The sequence below is a fragment of the Telopea speciosissima genome, chromosome 3 (genome assembly GCF_018873765.1).
Source record: "Telopea speciosissima isolate NSW1024214 ecotype Mountain lineage chromosome 3, Tspe_v1, whole genome shotgun sequence".
Classification (NCBI taxonomy): domain Eukaryota; kingdom Viridiplantae; phylum Streptophyta; class Magnoliopsida; order Proteales; family Proteaceae; genus Telopea; species Telopea speciosissima.
Genome location: NC_057918.1, coordinates 54,700,323 through 54,720,703, shown reverse-complemented (window position 1 = coordinate 54,720,703; position 20,381 = coordinate 54,700,323). Strand labels below are relative to the sequence as shown.

Genomic DNA, 20,381 nt, shown 5'->3' with positions numbered 1-20,381 from the left:
CGTGGATATGACAGAAATTCGGTGATGCCGAAACCAGCTATTCAGTGCTTCACGTGCAAGGGGTTTGGCCATATAACTGCTCAATGCCCTAACCGTTTGGTAGCCCACATTAACAAGGACAATTTTATACCATTTGATCCAAAGGAGCAACGGCCCAGAGGGACAGTCAATCTAGAGGCTGAACATGAGCGTGAGCCTAGTGAGGTTGATGATGATGATAATGATGGCGAGCGTCAATATTGCTATATTATTCGGCCCCTCTTGACAACACAGAAAGTTTCTAATGAGGAAGATAAAGATTGGCGGCGTAACAATATTTTTCAGACCAGGGTGCGATGCAATGACAAGCTATGTGATATGTTGATTGATTCAGGCAGTTGCACCAACATTGTCGCTGAAGATGCTGTTCGCAAGTTAGGTTTAAAGACGGAACCTCATCCGAACCCCTACAAGGTTGCATGGGTGAACAACACAAACCTCAAGGTTAATGAAAGGTGTTTGCTCACATATTCTATTGGTGGACTGATTGATCAAGTGCAGTGTGATGTCCTCCCTTTGAAGGTCTGCCACATTCTTTTGGGACGCCCATGGTTGTATGACAAGAAAGCCAATCACTGTGGTTATGAGAATACATATTCCTTTCAGCATGGTGGCCTTGAGATGAAATTCCTCCCAGCTAAGGATCTTCCACCTATCAACCTTAAGAAGACAGCTGGTACATTTCTCCTACGGCGAGTTGACTCAGACAGCATTCTTGGATCCTATCCGAACTCGTCGGAGTCGAGTTCTTTTCAGAGGAGGAGAGCTGATGCAGTTGTCTTAGCCTGGCAGGACCGGCATGACCCACTTTGGAAGCCCAAACCAAGGACTGGTCCTAAACCGGTTTTCTGGTCTGGCAAGGGATGGTAGTTTAGGTAGGATGCAATATTTGTTTTATTTCATGAGTAGATTACATAGGAGCTTATTAGGTAGTTTCCTTTTCTTAGATATGGTCTATTTTAGTAGTTTCCATTTTGGGTTGTTTCTATTTTAGTTAGGTTTCTATTCCTATGCAAGGCTATTCTCTATTTATTCATTGTAATCGTAGGAGAGCAATAGACTTGAAAATTTGATTAATGAGAAGATTTATTTCTGAAGCTTTGTGAGAGTGTGTGTGTGAACGTTACCTCTTCCCTTTCCCCTCCTTTCTTCTAATTCTTCTACTATTCCCTCTGTGAAACCCACCATAGCAGACCACCCTCTCTGGTTCTGCATTACCACTTCTATTACTTTGATCTCCCGTAAACCAAAGTTTGAAGTCGTCTAACACCATAGCTTTTTTACCTTTACATCTAGTCTCTTGAATACAAGCAATATTAATCCTTCTTCTCCTCATAACATCTATCAACTCTAGACTCTTACTCGTTAAGGATCCAATGTTCCAAGATGCTAATTTATTCTCACGCTTATGAGCTAGTTTCTTAACTCACCTGTGTCCATTGTACGGTAACCCTTGCATTCTTGACACTGCATCAAGGCGCTGAAGCGGCGTATCACTTTTCAGGAATGTCCTAACAAAAGGTCGATTAGACATGGTACTAAAATAAAAGACGTACTAATAATGGGATCAACGCAAAAGTGATTTGTTGTATATATTAAGGTGTCGGCTGCCAACCATAGTTGCCAAGGCGTTGGAGGGGTGCCCAGGGGGCATAGGCGACCAAGGCGCCCAAGTGTTATTTTTTATTTCCCCTCTTTACTAACATTGTTTAGTATGTTACAATATAGACCTTAAATCATAAAAAAAATCAACATTAAGCTACATCAAGTCATCAAAAATCAACATTAAGCCACATCAAATTATCAAAATCAACATTTTGTTTTTTTTTGGTAATTTATCATAATCAACATTAATTCACATCAAGTCATCAAAAATCAATATTAAGCCACATCAAGTCATCATAAATCAACATAGAACTAGAAGACAGCAGAATTGAAGAAGCAAGCTATTGGAAGTTTGAAACAATCAAAACATACAGTTGGTTTATACTGTTCTTGGAATTGGTCATTGCCATTATGTTATCTATAAGTAATTTAACTACTCTCGATTTAGAGAAATGTTCTTGTTCTCTGAGAAGTTTGACTGAACAAATGATTTATTTTTACATGAGACTTTTTGTATCAGGTAGAGTATAAAATCAGCTTTCCAACAAATCCAAGATTGCATAAATCTGATTTATATTGAAGGAGTTATGTTCCGGTCAAAATTTATTTGGTGTACGCTAATGTTGTCAAAATCGCTCTAAATGAATTTTTTTTTAAATATCAAAACAAATAAATATTTTACCACTCTTTTGGTTTTTAGCAATGTTTAACCATATTAAGATTTATTGAATTTTTATATTTGAGAAAACCCCCTACATTAGAAAGTTGGAAATTTCACCTACCGCCAAAAAGTTAGTTTTTGTTCTTGAACTGGGGGTTGACTTTTATCCTTTTGGAATTTTTTTTTTTAACTATTTTTATTGGATTCAAATAGGGGTTATTTGCTTATTTATAATAATATCTTAAGTAAATGAAAATAATAAATATAAAAGCATTTACTTAAGGGCCCAGGCGTTCAATACCATTAAGGCGACCACCGCCTAGACCCCCCAAAATCTAAGGGTGTCAAGATCAAACCGAAACCGAACCGAGCCGTTTAAACTGAAACCGTGCAACCGTTTACTAAACGGTTCGGTTATGGTTTCAGATTTGAGGCCGTTTAGTTAAACAATTAGAACCGATTAACCGAATAAACCGTTTAACACTCTTAAATGTACATAAATGTGCCAAACGCAAACAGAAACCGTTTACCGAACCAAACCGAGCCGTTTAAAACCAAAACCGTGAAACTGTTTAATGAATGGTTCGGTTATGGTTTCAAAATTGAGACTGTTTAAGTAAACAGTTTGAACCAAACCGAACCATTTAACTCCCTTACCAAAATCCACCTAGGCAGTGCCTAAGTGGCACCTTGAAATACTAAGCTGCCTACCTGACGTAACTTCGGCAAAACGAAACAGACTACCGAAATTTTGGCAAAACGCCGAAATTTTGACCAAAACTTGGTATACTTGTATATCATACATGGTATCGTTTCGGTACCTGTTGAAACCAGGGAAAAAACAAAACCTGCGAAACCTTGTACACTTAGTAAGGGTTGTAGCTCCTTGCAGTTGTTGCTGCTAAAGGATGTTGTATCGTGCATTGTACTGAGGTAGGATTTGGGTCGTAGCTCAAGCTACCATTTGCATGTGGATGTACACACTGCCAACCATGTATCCCTGTGTTGTGGTTTGCATTGCTTGTGGATATTGTGGATATATGCTCTGCAGGATGGTTTGTGTATGTGGATGGGATTTATGATGAGTGGCTGGTGATAGCTGTATGTGTATGTGTTTGCTGCAGATTGTGTGGTATGTGAATGTGTGTATGCGCCTATGTTGTTGTTTAACAGTGACACCAACGAGCAAGTTGGGTTCAAGTTTTTGAAGGTCACTGATTCACCCCCTCTTAGTGACAACCATTGTTCAACAGTCTGTTCGGGCCCTATGGAGGAGGGTGATTTTGTGGGTTGTATTTGTGTAGACTTTTTAATTGTCTGGATAAATTAGGTTGCTGTAACTTTTTGGGTTTTGGGTTCCCTTAAGTTTATGCTTCACATTATCTATGTTCTGTTTTGCCCCCACGCTTTAAAAGAAAAAAATAAATTTAATTTTATGTTGGTGATACATACTATGAACACAACTTTCCACGTTGATTTGGAACATTCAAATGTTTGGAGTCTCTTAAATCTGCTCTTCACTGTTTCGCTGAAGTGAAATGGTTACATTTTGTTTTGCAATAGCACTTGAGGCATGTTGTTGTCTATACAACAAGTGGATCTGTTTCCATTTATCACCAACATTGGAACAAACAATAGAAATTGTTTTCATTTTAACAAACCTAGAATGGGTTGGACTTCTAGTTCTTTTTGTTTTAATTAACATACCACTATGAAATTGTGTGACTCCTCTTATGCATATAAATTCTACGGGACTTCCAAATGAAATATTTACATTCCTCCCTCTATCCAATGGCGTTGATTTTGTTTCCCTATTATGTCCATACATTAAATAAAAAATGGCATTGTTTAATGCTTTCCACCCTTTCCCCTTCTTATATGTTTTGTCTGACTGCTTCTAGATGATTGAAGGAGTGCAACCTTTCCACCCTAATCCCCCAGAAGAAGCCTCTATAATGATCTGTTTGGAAGGAAAGAGACCTCCAGTAAAGGTGAAATCAAAAAGCTACCCTCCAGACCTCAAAGGGTAAGCTAATTTCTATAATTGCCAAGTCCAGCGAATTTACTCTCAGCTTCTGTTATTATTTTGTTTAAGGTGCATGACTCCAAATCTCTGATTTTATAGTAAAAGCCCTTCTCATGATTGATGAAACTTTTGTCAAACCATAAGACAATATATAAGAAAAAAAATAGAGAAAATGTACAGGAACTCGATTAAATAGGTAATTCCATAAACACTCTAGAAAATATTTAGAATGAAATGTTGAAAGTTGAAACCACTCAAAATTCAATATTAAGTATTAACCAGAGGCCACAGTTATTTTGCACTACCAATGACCATATATAGAGATTCAACTTTGTGGGCCTGACATCACTTTTTTGTTTTGGTAAATAAAATATATTACCAAAGCGAGGAAGAGCAAAAAAAAGGGGGGGGGGAGGATATAGAGGGAGAGAGGGGGAAGAAGCTATACAAAGACTCCAACCCAACAAGCCCAACAATGGTGGGCTAGGAGGCTGAAAGAAAAGAAATATCCAGACTCCAGAAAGTAACAATGTGCCTGTTCCTGGGAGCGTCCACGAGAGAACCATGGTGGAGTAAGTGAGCTTTGAGCTAACATCGAAGAAGATGGCTTTCCAAATCTTGTCAAAAGAACGAGAGTTGGAGGTCCATCTTCTAAGATTTCTCTCCATCCAAATATGAGAATAACCACCCCGAACACAAGCTTGCCCGCTGAGTCACAAATAAAGTTGCCAGAAAAAGACATATCCAACCAAAGCCACTCTTGGGCGAAAGGTAAAGGTCTTCTAGAACAGGGCCAGATGGAGTGAAGGGTTTTTTTCCAAATGGTGGAGGTGAAAGGGCAAGAGAAAAAGAGGTGGTTAACATCCTCAATACCATCCCATCAAAGGATACAAGCTGGAGAGACAGGAATGTGCCAGTGAATGAGAAAGGTTTGTATGGGAAGGCAGTTGTTTAGAGTTCTCCAAACACTAAAACTATGACGCGGGATGTGACCTTTGAACCAAACAAGTTTGTGCCATAAGACGGTGGGGGCATGGTTCCTAACAAAATTCCAGGTGGATCTGAAGCTAAAGAGGCTATTGGGAGAGGGGAACCAAATGATCTTGTCCAAGAGGGAAGAAGAGGGGGGAGGGGGGAGGGGGGAGGGGGGAGGGGGGAGAGAGGCCCGAACCTGGGAGAGACACGAGGGAAAAGGGGAGGGAGGAGACCACAGGGTGTTACAAATAAAAGAGGACAGAGGGGAATGCTTGAAAATGCCAGAGGAATAGACAGAGCGGGCTCCTAATAGGTTGAAGAGGACTCCAGAAGGGTGCCAAGGATCAAGCCAGAAAGAAATGAAAGATCCATTAGCGATCTTGAAGGAGGTACCTCGAAGAGCTGAGAGACGAAAGAGGAGAATTTTACGCCAAACCCATGAGGTATCTGCAGGAATGGGGACAGACCAAAGGGAATCATTTTTGAGAAAGTGAGAGTAGACCCAATTGACCCAGATGGAGTCTTGCTTGGAGGAAATATTCTAGATAAGCTTGAGGATGCCCGTGGTGTTGAAATCGCGGTTCCTACGAATGCCAAGACCTCCTTCAGATTTGGTGAGACGGATGGAAGCCCAACTAATAGGGTGGATGAATTTGGAGCATTCTTTACCTTTCCAAAGGAAGGCATAGAAGAGGGATTCCATTGCTTTGATTGTGGGTTTGAGGAGCCCATAGATGCCGCACCAATAGATGTAGGAGGATTGGAGGATGGATCTAATTAGCTCAACCCTACCAGCGAAGGATAAGAGTCTACCCTTCCAAAGTTGGATCTGCTTACGGATGAGGTCAAGCATAGGGGTGCAGTGATGACCAGTCAGCCTAGCGGGAATAAGAGGAAGGTGAAGGAGATGCTCCTTTACTGAATCAGAAATGCCCGAGAGGAAAATGTGGGATTTCAAGAGATTGATCCTGAGACTAGAGAGGCTTTCGAAGAGGTGAAGGGAGGACATAATAGAAGAGATGGAGATGGAGATGGGGTCAGCCTTGGAGAAGATCATGAGGTCATCAGCAAAGGCGAGATTGGAGAGATTTAGAGCCTTACATTTAGGGATGGGGGAGATGAGGAGCTGGTCAGTTTTGGATTGAATACTTCTAGACAGGATCTCAAGAGCAAGGGAGAAGAGAAAAAGGGAGAGAGGGCAACCTTGGCAAATTCCCACTTTGGAGGGGAAGAACCCAGCCGGGGAGCCAGTAATGATAACCGAGAAGTAGGGGGAGGAAATACATGAGTGGATCCAACGAATAAAAATAGGGGAAAGGACATTTGAGCCAAGACATCACTGATGAAGTCCCAGCGAATGGAATCAAAGGCTTTGTGAATATCAATTTTCACGAGGGCTGCAGGGGAATGGAATTTGCAGTCAAAGCCTTTAACAATTTCCGAGCAAAGGAGGATGTTATCAGCTATGCTTCTCCCAGAAATGAAGGCTGATTGATTGGGGCTGACTAGGGAAGGGAATAACAGATGAAATATTAACTTCTAATGGTGCTTTGTCTATGAGTGTTTTGATTATGGATTTAATGACCTTTATTTCCACATTGGTTAAATGTGTTAAGTGACCATTCCAATCTTTAAAACAGGATTTAGATGAACTAGATTTTCCCTAATTTTTGGTACAATGTAGACCTAATACATATTGGTGCTCTATTCTTGTGGCTGTGGGAATACTGCTGTAAAAATATATTGGAAATTATTGTCTTCAATCCTGTCAGTCATGCATCATGCCATGCTGACGCTGGGTTTCAAGAACAGAATGAAGTGGCCTGCGTGAAGTTGTCTTTGCCTGCCAAATAACTCTACTGAAATTTCAAATAAACAATTTTCTGGATTCCAATTTCTGACAATTCCACTCAGTTTTCAGAATGGAATCTTCAAAGATACTTGCTTTCTAGTAGCCCCCCGAAACAAGAAAAGTATCTCTGGCATGCTACGAATGAGACTTGTCTTTAATACACTTTGAAACCTTTCATTAAAGCTTACTTCTCCCCTTGAGTCAGTTGACTCAGAATCTTTACATCCAAGATTTATTTATTTGTTTTTTTAAAGTCGTTTTACTGGGCGAGATTGTGCTAGAGAATCTTTGATTTTCCCGTACTATTTTTTCTATTTTTAGTTCCTTTTTGAATCATGAACTTATTAACCAACTTGAAACGTCTAAGAAAGGAATAAACATTCTAGGTTTGTTAGGTCATTTATCTGAAGGTTTTCCATGCAGAGTTACTAAGGTAAGAAACAAACAAGGTACCTATACCTCTTAGCTCAGAGTAATTAATAGAGTGTGAAAATAATTCACCCAAAAACATTAGGGTGTGAAAATAGCACCACACAACTATATAAATAAGAAATAATCAGCAACAAGTACATAACAAATGTACAAGATTACATACCCTAAGCTCCATACCTAATAAGTGTGCAAAACTATAGAGCATACTCTATTTTCTCACCTGGAGCAAAGCCTCTAGGGTTTCTGGCAGTTGAATGATTGGAGCTTATGCTTGTCTGCTTGAATATAATAGCTCAACCATAAATATGGACAAACTCACAAAAGGTGCACAATGACAAATGTCTTAGTGAAGTATTGGCAGTTTAATGGCGATGAGGTGCAAAATTGCATGTCTTTAGGTGCATTTGTATATTACACTGTTTTTATTTACTTTTTGTGGCTTATTGGCTAAGCTCTTTAATAAATAAAAAAAAAAATATCTACTGTTCAAACAACTGGTTTGGTGAACAATACCATGAGTGAGACAAAAAGCAGAAATCTCAGTTTGAGTGTATTCAAGGGCATTGTCAGAACGAAAAATTTTAATAGACTTGTCAAACTGATTTTTATTTCTTGATAAAAAATTTTAAATACAGTAAGAAATTGAATCCGGTCTTTCAACAAATAAACCCAAGTGGAACGAGAATAATCGTCCACAAAACTAACAAAATAAGAAAAACCTAATCTATTATGGACACGACACGGACCCCAAATGTCAGAATGCACTAAAGAAAATAAGGAAGAACTTCGAGGTATAATACGAGCAGAAAAAGAGGCACGGTGATGTTTTCCCAGTTCAGAAGCTTCACACTCAAGAGGAGATATGGACTTGCAAGTAGGAACCATCAACTGTAGTTTAGAAAGAGATGGGTGACCAAGGCGTAAATGCCATTGCATGGGAGTAGGTATAGTAGTAGATGTGGCTGCAGTAGAAGGGCCAACGCCATCCAAGTAATACAGGCCATCATGCTCAAGCCCTCCACCAATCGTCTTCCTTGTCTGAAGGTCCTGAAGCACATAATAAGAAGGATAAAAGGTCACAACATAGTTAAGAGATTTAGTAAGTTGACTGACAGATAGAAGATTTAAAGATAATTTAGGAACATGAAGAAAAGAGGAAAAAGTCAAGGAAGAAGTGGGAGAAACAGTTCCATGACCAGTAACCTTAGTAGTCGACCCATCAGCAAGGATAACATTAGATGAGGTTTGTACTTAATTTAGAGAAGAAAACAAACTAGACTTACCAATCATATGAGATAAAGCACCAGAGTCAATAAGCCAGGAGGTAGAGGAAGGATAAAAAATCGAGTTACCTTTATAGGCTATAGTGGCAGTGGAAGTTGAGGCAGAGGCAGCTTCAAGTTGTTCAAGACGTTTGACCAGCTGATTGTAATCATCACCTGACACAGTGGATGGAGTACTTGATGTGGACCTCTGATTTATATCACTGGTAGGTTTCTCTAAATGGTTGTCAGTCATGGTTGTATTGGCCAGTTCATGTGCCCAGTCGGGCTTGCCATGTTTAGTCCAACAACTATCTACTGTATGGTTTGGTTTGCCGCAATAAGGGCATTGGCGGAAAGATTTATCAAAAGATTGGAAACTAGTACCCCTTCCACCAGTACCACGGCCTCAACCCTTGGATTAGCCACATCCACGTCCGCAACCACGGTTAGCAACAAAGGCAGAACTTTCCTTGGGAGCAGTATCAGGTTTAGATGGATTGGCCAGTCGATTGATACGTGAAAATACTTCATTAAGAGATGGAACTTTCTCCCCTATAAGTAGTTGACCTTTCACTAATTGGTAATCAGGGTGCAATCCAGCCAGAAATTTAGCAACATGAAACTCAGCCCTTTGTTGTTTTAACTGATCCAAATTGGTAGTGAGGGGCTGATGGATCTGAAGTTCTTCAATCATACCCTTATAGTTAGCAAAGTATTCACTTGAGGTTTTATCCCCCTGTTGAAAAGTAAAAATCTTCTTATAGAGATCATACATACGTGAAATATTCCTTTCTTGAGAAAAACTTTCACGCAAATCATTCCAGACATCCTTGGCAAGAGTGTGAAACATCACATTGGATGCAATAGTAGGCTCAACACTGTTCCATAGCCAGATTTTAATAATAGAGTTCTCACGCATCCACTCATCATGAGCTCAAACTGACGTAGGATCCTTTGGATCAGCAGTAGGAGGATCATTAATGATATATTTTATTTTTCCTTTGGCATGAATATATGCATGTATGGCCTGGGCCCATAAAAGATAGTTGGAGACTCCGGAGAGCTTGATAGTAGTAATTTGAACTTGGACACTATCCAATGGTAGTTTAAGATCACCCATCTTGCAGAAATAGCAGCAGTAGTAATGTAAGTAGAACCAGGTTAGGGTAATACAAGACCCAAAACAGCAACAGCAGCAGTATCACACTTGATAGCAGTGGCAGAAGTAATAAACTGACAATCGGCTTCTTAACAAACCAGATTATGGCAGGATAAAGCTACCAGTAGAATAAGGGTTTCAAAAAACCACAATTTCTAGCAGTATTAGTAAATTAAGGTTTGAAAAGCCTAAAACAGTGGCAGAAAAACCGATCGGTAGTAGTAGGAAGGCAAGGGTATGATTTAAAAACCAATAATAGCAGCAGGACAATCGGCAGAGTTAGGTTTTGAGGAAACCCACACTTCAACCAAGTAAAATAACAATCGAATGTTGTACATGAAGAAGGGAACCAGAATTGGATCAATTGAAGACACAATCACCTGAACATAAACTCTTAACAGAGAACCGCAGGGGATAGAGAAGAGAAATTTTGGCAAATAGAATTATTGAATCTGCAGTCGATCCTTAGTAATATAATTGAGCAGCTCCAACTTGAAGTTCTTCAATCGATCAGACTCTTCAGGTAAGCAGTAGTAAACATATACCCTTAGGTTTCAATTGAAAACTCTATCTAGGGCTTAATCCATATATGCAGCAGAGGGTGCTGCACCCGTAGAAGAAATTAAAACTTTAAGAAGACCCTCAAACCAAAATCGCAGGAGACAACAACCTAATGGTTATGCTCCATAGTTGTCATGTCGTCACGGCGATCCAAGTCGGTGTTGGGGTGTCATGTCGATATAAACATGTCGCCCGCCATGGCAATCATATCGACCATGTTTTATTTTTTATTTTCTCTATGTTTAATGTCATTTAGTATGCTATAATATATACCCTATAACATAAAAAATTAACATGAAAGTGTACTACTAATCTACTATGGTTTAATTCATGAAAGTGTAATAATTGATATCAAATAATTGAGAGCAATAGTCTTGCTGGTAATAAAATTGAAAAATCATGAGAGTTGAGATATGATTCATATGAAAGTGACTACAAAAGTAACAAAACAAAAAAACAATTACAAGAACGTAATTTATATTGAGTAAATAAAGCTAATAAACAATCCATCTAAATTAAAAAAAAATTTGCTGATGTGAATATGTGATTGTGTATTAGTCAATAGTGTATTAGTGTTTTCTGTTTGATGTTTTTTTTAATTTTTTTATGTTAAGGAAAAAGCATTAAAATAAAAAATGGTTAAAAAAATTATTGTTAAAAAATTAAGTTTTATAATTTGAAACAACCATGTCGCCCGATATGGCCATATGTCGTGGTATGGTGTCCATGGCGGTGCCATGGCGACGACATGGAGGCCATATCGGTCGATATTCTTACATCATCCATATCGGTGGTCGATATGCCCACTTCTCCAGCGATATGACGCCATGGCGACGCCATGACAACTATGTTATGCTCTGATACCATGTAACAAAATATAAAGGTGAAGAACCAAAACCGTGAATGAGAAGAGAAGGAGAAGAAGAAGAAGAAGTGATGGAGAGAAGGAGAAGGGACTGTGGTTGTGAGAATAGAGTACACAGTCCCCCTTCTCATTGTCTTATTTATATTACTCAAATATTCAGATTACAAGAAGGATTCCTAATCACAATAGGATCCACAAATATAAAACAGAAAGTAGAAATAGAACAAATCCTAATAGAAGTAGGAGTTTATAATCCTAATTATAAAACACAAACATGAACAGTGTCGTGTGAACAGTACTTCAACATCTACTAATGTCTTTTCACTTGTATCCTTTTTTGTTTTGGAGGGGGGCATTGACCTTTCCTTTTTAAATCTGTTAGAAAACAATATTTAGATATCTGATAACAGTTTTTCTCTATTCAATTTATACAGGTTGATTGAAGAATGTTGGAACCCAGAACCTTTGGTAAGACCAACATTTTCCGAGATTATCGTACGGCTTGACAAAATTGTTGCAAACTGTTCCAAGCACGGATGGTGGAAAGAAACATTTAAGCTTCCTTGGTATGCCTCTTTTACCAAGTAATCACTATAAGTTTTTATCCTAATTCTGAGTATAGAAAAGAACCATATTGTATGTTCAATATTCACTGTATATCATACTTTTCAAAATGGAGACTTTTGGTACCTGATGCAGAACCCAGGTCACAAAACCCCGATGGGTTCGCTTAAAGACCTAGCCAAGTATTAAACAACTCAAATCAAATGTTGGATGGCAATTCTGTAATTACTGCAAGCTAGCAAAATGAATGGCTGGATTGTAAATATCCCAAAGTTAAAAGGGAGTGTCAGGGTCATAATTATCCTAATAGGAGAGGATCACTTAGAATAAAGACAAAGCACATAGAGAATTAGGATTTTTTTTATGAACTAAGAAAATAATAGATTAAAAGTCATACAATTTGATGTTATCTGGGAGGTTCTAGCATGCATTGCTAAGTTATGAGCAGGCAGGATTAAATGTCTGGGTTGCTTAATTACTAGTACAGACCAAAAAAATAAGAAAATTGTTTTAATATCCAGAAGAAGATGAAAAAGTTCCCAAGGCCCTCCTCATTTGTCAATCAATTCTTGAGTTCTTCAGTCTGTCCAGATTGTTAGTTCTCTGCATTCCAATAGAAGTGCCCCTTCAAGCCCCTCTTTGAGTCCTCTGAGTTCTGTTTCATGTGCTGTTCCTGCAAATCCAAAGTTCATGGAAGATGCATAGAATTTTTGTTTCAAAATTAGAGCAGATCCCCAACCTCCATTCTTTGAAGTGGGGTTAAAACTTCCATCTGTGATCAGAATGCCGGAATCCATGGTTTCTAGTTCCAGATAAAATCCCATTGGAATCAGAGTCTGTTGTTGTGAGCTATTCTGAGAAAGTTGTAGATTCTCAACGTTCTCCGCCCTTGTGTTGATCAAATGATTATTATTCACCCATCTATTTATTTTCTGGAAAATAATAGAGGGGTGAAGTTTGTTGTCATGAAATACCGATCTATTCTTGTTTTGCCAAATGAAATACAGAGTAATGCTAGCTATTCCTAGCACTCTATCTCCCTCAGATTTCGTCAAAGTTGTGTCATCAAGAATCAGATGTGAAATGGCTTCTCTCAGATTACTTCCTTTTACAATTCAGTTCTAAGGCCCAACATTCCTCCCTCCCAGATTCTTTTTGAAAGTGGGGCACGTTAGGAAGATATGCCAAATGGTTTCAGTTGTCTCTATACACACAGGGCAGAGAGCCAAGTTGGGATGTATCTTTTGTAATTTATCCCGTGGATAAACCATCATTAAGGACCTTCCAAAGGAAAAGTTTGAATTTTGGATGAATTTTAAGCCTCCATATCTGGTTCCAAACCTTATGTTGACCATAGGGATGTAAACGGATCGGATTCAGCTCGGATAGTGCTATATCCGCATCCGCATCCGATTAGCTTTCGGACGGATTCGGATAGTGCTAAATGAGTACGGACACGGATACGGATCGGATATTTTATCCGTTTACATGTAAATATAGCTTTTCGGATAGCTATAGCCTATCCATATCCGCATCCGTTTAGCTTTCAGACGGATCCGGATAGTGCTAAACAGATACGGATACGAATACGGAAACGGATTTCGGCTATTCATTTACACCCCTAGTTGACCATTGGTGATCGAAACAAGGAAAGCTGCGGCACTCTTGGTCGATAGGTTCCCAGATTTACTTGTGAAGGTAAACAACTTATCCTCATGGGGGTATTGGAAGAGAGGGATTGAAATGATGGTTTGACTAATAGAGGTTGAAATAGGGAGGATATGAGGGAGGTATTCTAGGATCTATCAATGATCAGTTCGTCAACCGTAAGGTAAATTCTATTTTGTTGGACAACGGAGGGTAAAGAAACTCCTTGCTGCAGTGGGATCCAAGGATCAGACCAAATATTGACATTGGTACCAGTTCCAATGCTACACCTTACCATAGTTCTGAATATAGGGAGCACAGCACGGATATTATTCCAAGTTCATGACCCAGTAGTGAAGTTGGTTGTTGGTTCAAGGAGGGATGGAAAGTACTTGGATTTTAGGATCCTTGCCCAAAGATGGTTTGGATTGTGGACTAGCCTCCAGGTCCGTTTCAGGAGAAGGGCTCTATTATGGTTCCAATGGAGTCAAATGCCTAGACCACCAACACTCTTAGGTTTACAAATTTTCCCCCAATGAATTGGGGAGAAACCTTTATTCGATGAGGTGTGGCCTTTCTAGAAAGCTGAACTAAGGGAATCTAGTTGAGAACATAAAGACTTTAGGAAAAGGAAGCAGGTCATTTGAAATGTGGGGATGGAGTGGAGGACAATGCGTCCAGCTTGGGATAGGAGATTGGATTTCCAGTCCTCTAGTCTAGTACAAACTCGATTGAAAATGGAAGATAGGGTAACTTTCTTGGATCGATGAGGGAAGATGGATGTACCTAGATATTTAGCATTGTCACTCATGTCAGGTACTTCAAGAATTCTTTTAATATCATTTATCACGGATGATGGAGTATTTTTGCTGAAAAAAATACTACTCTTTGACATATTCAGTTGTTGACTTGAAAGTGATTCAAAGAGGTTGAGGATTGCTTTGAGTGTATTAACATCTTCAGGGGCCGCTCTACAGAAGATGAGAGTGTCATCGGCAGAGAGTAGGTAGGTAATTTCGGGGGCCCTTCTTGCAATCTTAATTCCTTTAAAAAGGTTGAGGTCTTTGTAGGTGTTGAGAAGTCTTGAGAGACACTCCATTGTGAGGATAAAGAGATAGGGGCTAAGCGGGCATCCCTGCCTCGATCCTCCGGAGGGTTCAAAAAATTCAAAACAACTACCTTTCAGTTTGATGGAAAAGGAGCAATGGAGAACATCAGAGATGAGGTCAATCCATTTTTGGTCGAAACCCAGGAACCGAAAAAGTGCTTTTAAGAAAACCCATTCAACTCTGTCATAAGCCTTAAACATGTCTAGCTTAAGAGCCATGTAACATGTTTTCCCTGTTTTTTTCTTTTTCAGAAATGAAAAATCTCCTGAGCAGTAATAATATTGTCTGAGATTTAGCGGCCTTTGGCAAAGGCAGCTTGGGAGAAGGAAATAATTTCGGGCAGAAAGTGTTTCAATCTATTAGCCAAAATTTTGGTAAGGATTTTTTAAGAAACGTTACAAAGGCTAATAAATCTGTAGTCCTCTACCCTACATGCAGCTTCCTTTTTGGGAATTAACATGTCTAACGTATGGTTGATTCCAAAGGGTAGAGACGAGGAAGAGAAGAAATGATGAACAAATTTTGGAATATCGGGCTGAATAATATCCCAACAATGATGGTAGAAACCTGCCGAGATCCCATCGGCCCCAAGAGCCTTTGAGGTGCCAATTCTAAACACAGCTTCCTTGATCTCATCAGTAGAAGGTAAGGAAAAGGTGGAGGCAAGACCAATGGAGGGGGGGAGAGGTTCGAAGAGACATTCCACAAAGGAAGGGCTAAGGGGGTTAGATGTGGTTAAAATCTCTTTGAAATGGGATGCAAAGAGAATTAGGAATTATAGAATAAGGGTAAACTTGGGAACAACACAAAATAAAGGACAAGTTAGAATAATGAAAGAAAGGAAGGGCAGTTATGGAACTTAAGTAAAAGGCTTATGTCAAAAAGGAAGGGGAGGGGTTTGTCTTCTACCTTGGACTTAAACAGCAGGCATATTTGTCAAGGCGGCAACGCCTAGGCATCCAGGCGGATCTCTAGGGGCCTGGGCGACTACCGCCTTAGTGCAGGGCACCTTGCACTGGTTTGATTGGTATCGGACCAGGTTTTGGCACTTATTTATGCAAAATATCATTTAATTGGTATCGGACTAGGTTCGGAGGTTTTTATATTTGTATTTCATTTACTTCAGATATTATTCATAAATAAGCAAATACCCCCTACTTGAATCCAATGAATCCAATAAAAATAGTTAAAAAATCAAATTCCAAAAGGATAAAAAGTCAACCCCCAGTTCAAGAACAAAAACTAGATTTTTTGTGGTAGGTGAAATTTTCAACTTTCTAATTCTGGGTTTTTGTCAAATATAAAATTCCAAAAATCTTAATATGGTAAAATATTGCTAAAAACCCAAAGTGTGGTAAAATATTCATTTGTGTTGATACTTCAAAAAATATTTTCATTCAAAGTGATTTTGACAGCATTCGCGAACACCAAATAAGGTTTGACCGGAACATAACTCCTTCAATATAAATCAGATTTAAGTAATCTTGGATTTGTTGGAAAGCTGGTTTTGTGTTCTACCTAATACAAGGTCTCATGTAAAAATAAGACCATTTGATCGGTTAAACTTCTTAGAGAACAAGATCATTTCTCTAAATCGGGAGCAGTTTTTGATAAGATCATATTTTCGAAGAACAATATAAACCAAATGTATGTTTTGATTGTTTCAAACTTCAAATAACTTGCTTCTTCAATTCTGCTGTCTTCTAGTTCTATGTTGATTTTTTATGTTAATATTCATTTTTGATTACTTGATGTGACTTAATGTTGATTTTTGATGACTTGATGTTGCTTAATATTGATTTTTTATGATTTGATGTGGCTTATTGTTGATTTTTTTATGAACTAAATAATGTTAGAAAAGAGGGGAAATTAAAAATAACACTTGGTCGCCTTTGTCGCCTAGGCGGGCGCCTTGTCGCCTAAGCGCTTAAGCATCCCTCCGCCGCCTTAGGTCGCCTTGCCGCCCTGCCAACTATGACAGCAGGGTAGAAGATAATGGAGGACTTCGAAAGGAAGAACTCCTTAACTGCAGCACTTTTCAACCTGAGATTCAGTCAATAAGTTCTTCTCTTATGTCTGAAGATCTACTGGAATCTACCCAAAAGATTAGGCGACGACAGAGAACCAGCAGCCTGAAGTGAGTCTCTGCAGCAACTTACAGAACCAGCGGTGATCCTTGGTTCGATCTCACGATAGGGGAATGATTTGGGCAAAATATTCTGAGTTTTAGGTCGTTTGTCAGAAGTAACTCAAGCTCCAAAAATGAAGTTGAACAAAGATTTTTTGAGGGATATCCACATCTCCCTTTCGAATTCCTTTGTAACACAAACAGTGAAAGGAAACAGAAAAGCAGAAGAGAGAGATGAAAAGAAGGGAAGAAATAGAAGATCTCGCAGGGGGAGGGACGAGGAAGAAGATTAGAGAGGGGAGAACTCAAAAGTCCAGGCCAGGCCGGTACTCAACAAAATCCAATTTCATTCCATTCAAATCTGAAATCCAACTGAGAATCTATGCTTACATACCATTATATAGAACCAGACAAAAAGGTTGCCCACAACTCACTCTCAAGGAGAGACAAGAGACATCATTGATCACTTTTGCTTATAATATATATATATATTTATTTATTTATTTATTTATATACAACTTGGCCAAATATTATTGTTACAAGGATTAATTATTTTTTCAAACCTCGCAAGACACCTATCCTGCCATGTGGACAGATGATGTGTCCATTCCAACCATTGGATAGAGAGGACATGGTCTAGATTAGCCACGTGTCAAATTTTAGTCTAATTCAATCAAATACCCCATGTATATTGGCATGCATCCTGTGTACTAGTATTCTACCCATTACTGTGCATCTCCCAACTCTGAGCAAGAATAGACGGTTTAGTTAGGAAAAACCATGAAAATGGATGGCTACGATCTTTATTGTGACTTCTGGAAATGTCACAAACACTTGTGACACCAATAACTACCCTATAAAATTTTGCTCAATTTACTTGTACATCGTTGCATGTCTTGTTTTCTGATGGGTGAAGAATAATGAGGTTCCTTTTTCCTGCATCACTATTATTCATGTTCTTTAATCTTCGATACTGGATATATAAGAAGATAAGAGAACAATTAGAGTAAAAAACAGTTCTATATCTGAATCAGATTTTGTTCAATTTGCTTAATCAATTTTTTTTATTTTTCGGTAGAAATTTGCGTAATCATTGATGTATATCTTGTTAGTTTCTGAATGTGGGTATGGAATGAATTTTTTTCCTGTTTCCTGTTTCCTGTATTTCCTGTTACATTATTCATGTCTTTCTAATCAAATTTCATTACAAAATTATTCATGTCTTTCTAATCAAATTTCATTACAAACTCATTATATGCTTCTATTTTACTTACTCACCAAACAGGGAGCAAATTCATTCATTAAAAATATTGGTTGTTGATTCTCTCATTTGTGCAGGAAATGAGGAAGAATCATTGAAGCCAACAAGAAGTGGATGAAGAACGGGAGAGGATCTTGGTGTTGTGCTGTTATCATGTATCACATAAGGAAGGTAGTTCGGGGTTGGAACAAAAAAAAGGGAAAATCTTACCATAGAGAGGGGGAAAAAGTTGGAAGTTGGGACAAATAAAGTGCAAATCTTATCAGGAAAAAAAAAAAAAAGGAATTGTGAGTTGGGACTAATAAAATTATTTCAATAATAATATAGGTTTGTTTCTTTTGAAAAACTGTAACTGTTCATATGTATGTATTTGAGAAGTTTCTTTTCGACCCACTGCACTTATACAATAAATTATTTCTTTATTGTGCGATATTTCCTTTGATCCTTGCCAGGTAAACATTCCCTATCTGCGGATACAGAGTTGTTTTTTTTTTGCCCTTTCAAAGCTTAATCGTGGTAGTTTAAGAATCTATGAAAGGAATTTCTTATTGATTTTCTGCTACTCAGCTACCTTATGTCCTCTTTTTGAGGATGATAAAAAATATGACAAATTTTCGATATTTTTCCTCTAAATGTCTCTATCTGATCCTCTATATATATTTGGAATGCCCTTCAACGGATTACCTCGAACAATTGATGGAGATTAGTCAAAGGTCCAGACCGACACCAAAAGCCTTGGATGGACCTACGAATTGGAGTTAATATAACTCTCTCTCTCTCTCTCTCTCTCTCTCTCTCTCAGACACACACATACACACATGTACAAGTGACTAGTGATGAACTGATGATACATACCTGGAGTCCCGTCTCGACTTTGGCTTTACGGACGAAGTTTGCTATCTTGGCAAAGCCTACCTCATCTCTTAAGATAATTGAAGGATTTCAAAACTCTTTTCTTTCAAATTCATGAATAAATAGCATACAATTATAACTACTTAATGACCCACGTAATCAATCTTTACCTCCACTAACTCATTCCATATAACTACGCCCAACGATTTACATAATGTGAACAAACTACTTCATATACTATGTACATAACCCTACCCATGCATGGCTTTACGTATAATAATCTAATTCCTAAAATTTGATCTTGTTCTCAAGATCAATTGTAGGAAATTGAATCTTCATGGCTTCTAAATCATCTCACACGTGACCAATTTAGGAGTGTACAAATAAAAATTCAGGTAATCCCACCTAGAACCCAAATCCTAGTGGAGTAATTCCCAAGTTATTTTGGCCAGTGACATTCCTTATCAATGAATAAGGATTTGTTCTGCAATAGGATCTATCTAAGGTCATACTTGGCACAAGTCTCAGACTATGTAAGTCATTCTTCAAAACCTCACCTAGCTCTTTTAGCTCCTTCACTTGGCATCAGATTACTTATCTTTATTGGGGTGTCCTTGGCCTCCATTGTACATGGCCAAACCATTTCAAACGACGTTCGCGAAGCTTGTCATTGATCGGGGCAACTCCCACATCAGCTGTAATATGTTCGTTCCTTACTTTATCCTTCCTAGTTATGTTAAGATTGAAGTGCGACAAACTATGAAGGATAAAGAGCTAGGGGATATGTAGTAACAATTTTTAATCTGTGGTGCCGCCATAGTTGTCAAAGCGCTTAGGCGAACCAAGGCGAGTGAGGGGGTCAGAAACCAAGTCGACACCAACAAGGCGACACTAGAATTTAAGGCGTGACAAAGGCGCCTGGATGCCTAGGCGATGCCTTGACAACTATGGGCGCTGCAGAGCGCTCTGGGACCCCTATAAATAGAGGTCCCTTCCCTCATATGAAAAACATCTTTTTCTCGGGAAGTGTACTCCTAGACCCTTGTTTCGCCAGTTTCAGTGTTTGAAGCCCTCTTTCGCTCATCCTAAGACTTCCCCTATCTCCACTCTTGAAATCTGCAGTCTCGTTACCCTGTTCTTGATATGGACTCTCTGGGTCCACCTACCCAACCCATTCCTACGACCCTAAACCCATATTTTCCTTCCACAAATCCCATGAGTCCTATGTAATGTCGTTATTCCGTCCGATGATCGAGCATTTGGCTTCCAGATCTCTCGTGACACTGTTACTCTGCCCGAGGTTTGAGTAAGAAAGGCCTTGTTTACAACCGTTACTCTAACCGAAGCAAGAGTGATTTAAAGATCATCTCAACCGTCACT

At 38.8% G+C, this 20,381-nt stretch overlaps 1 protein-coding gene across 1 annotated transcript in view; it reads left to right on the top strand.

The window, feature by feature from the left end:
* Positions 1 to 18,371, top strand: part of LOC122656258 (integrin-linked protein kinase 1-like) — a 146,887-nt gene extending 128,516 nt beyond the window's left edge. The window contains exons 11-13 of the mRNA XM_043850740.1: positions 4,207 to 4,331; positions 11,875 to 12,006; positions 18,227 to 18,371. Of these exons, the coding sequence (XP_043706675.1) occupies positions 4,207 to 4,331; positions 11,875 to 12,006; positions 18,227 to 18,233 (264 nt within the window). The 3' untranslated portion in view covers positions 18,234 to 18,371. The remainder of the gene's footprint in view (positions 1 to 4,206; positions 4,332 to 11,874; positions 12,007 to 18,226) is intronic.
* Positions 18,372 to 20,381: the final 2,010 nt, after the last annotated feature.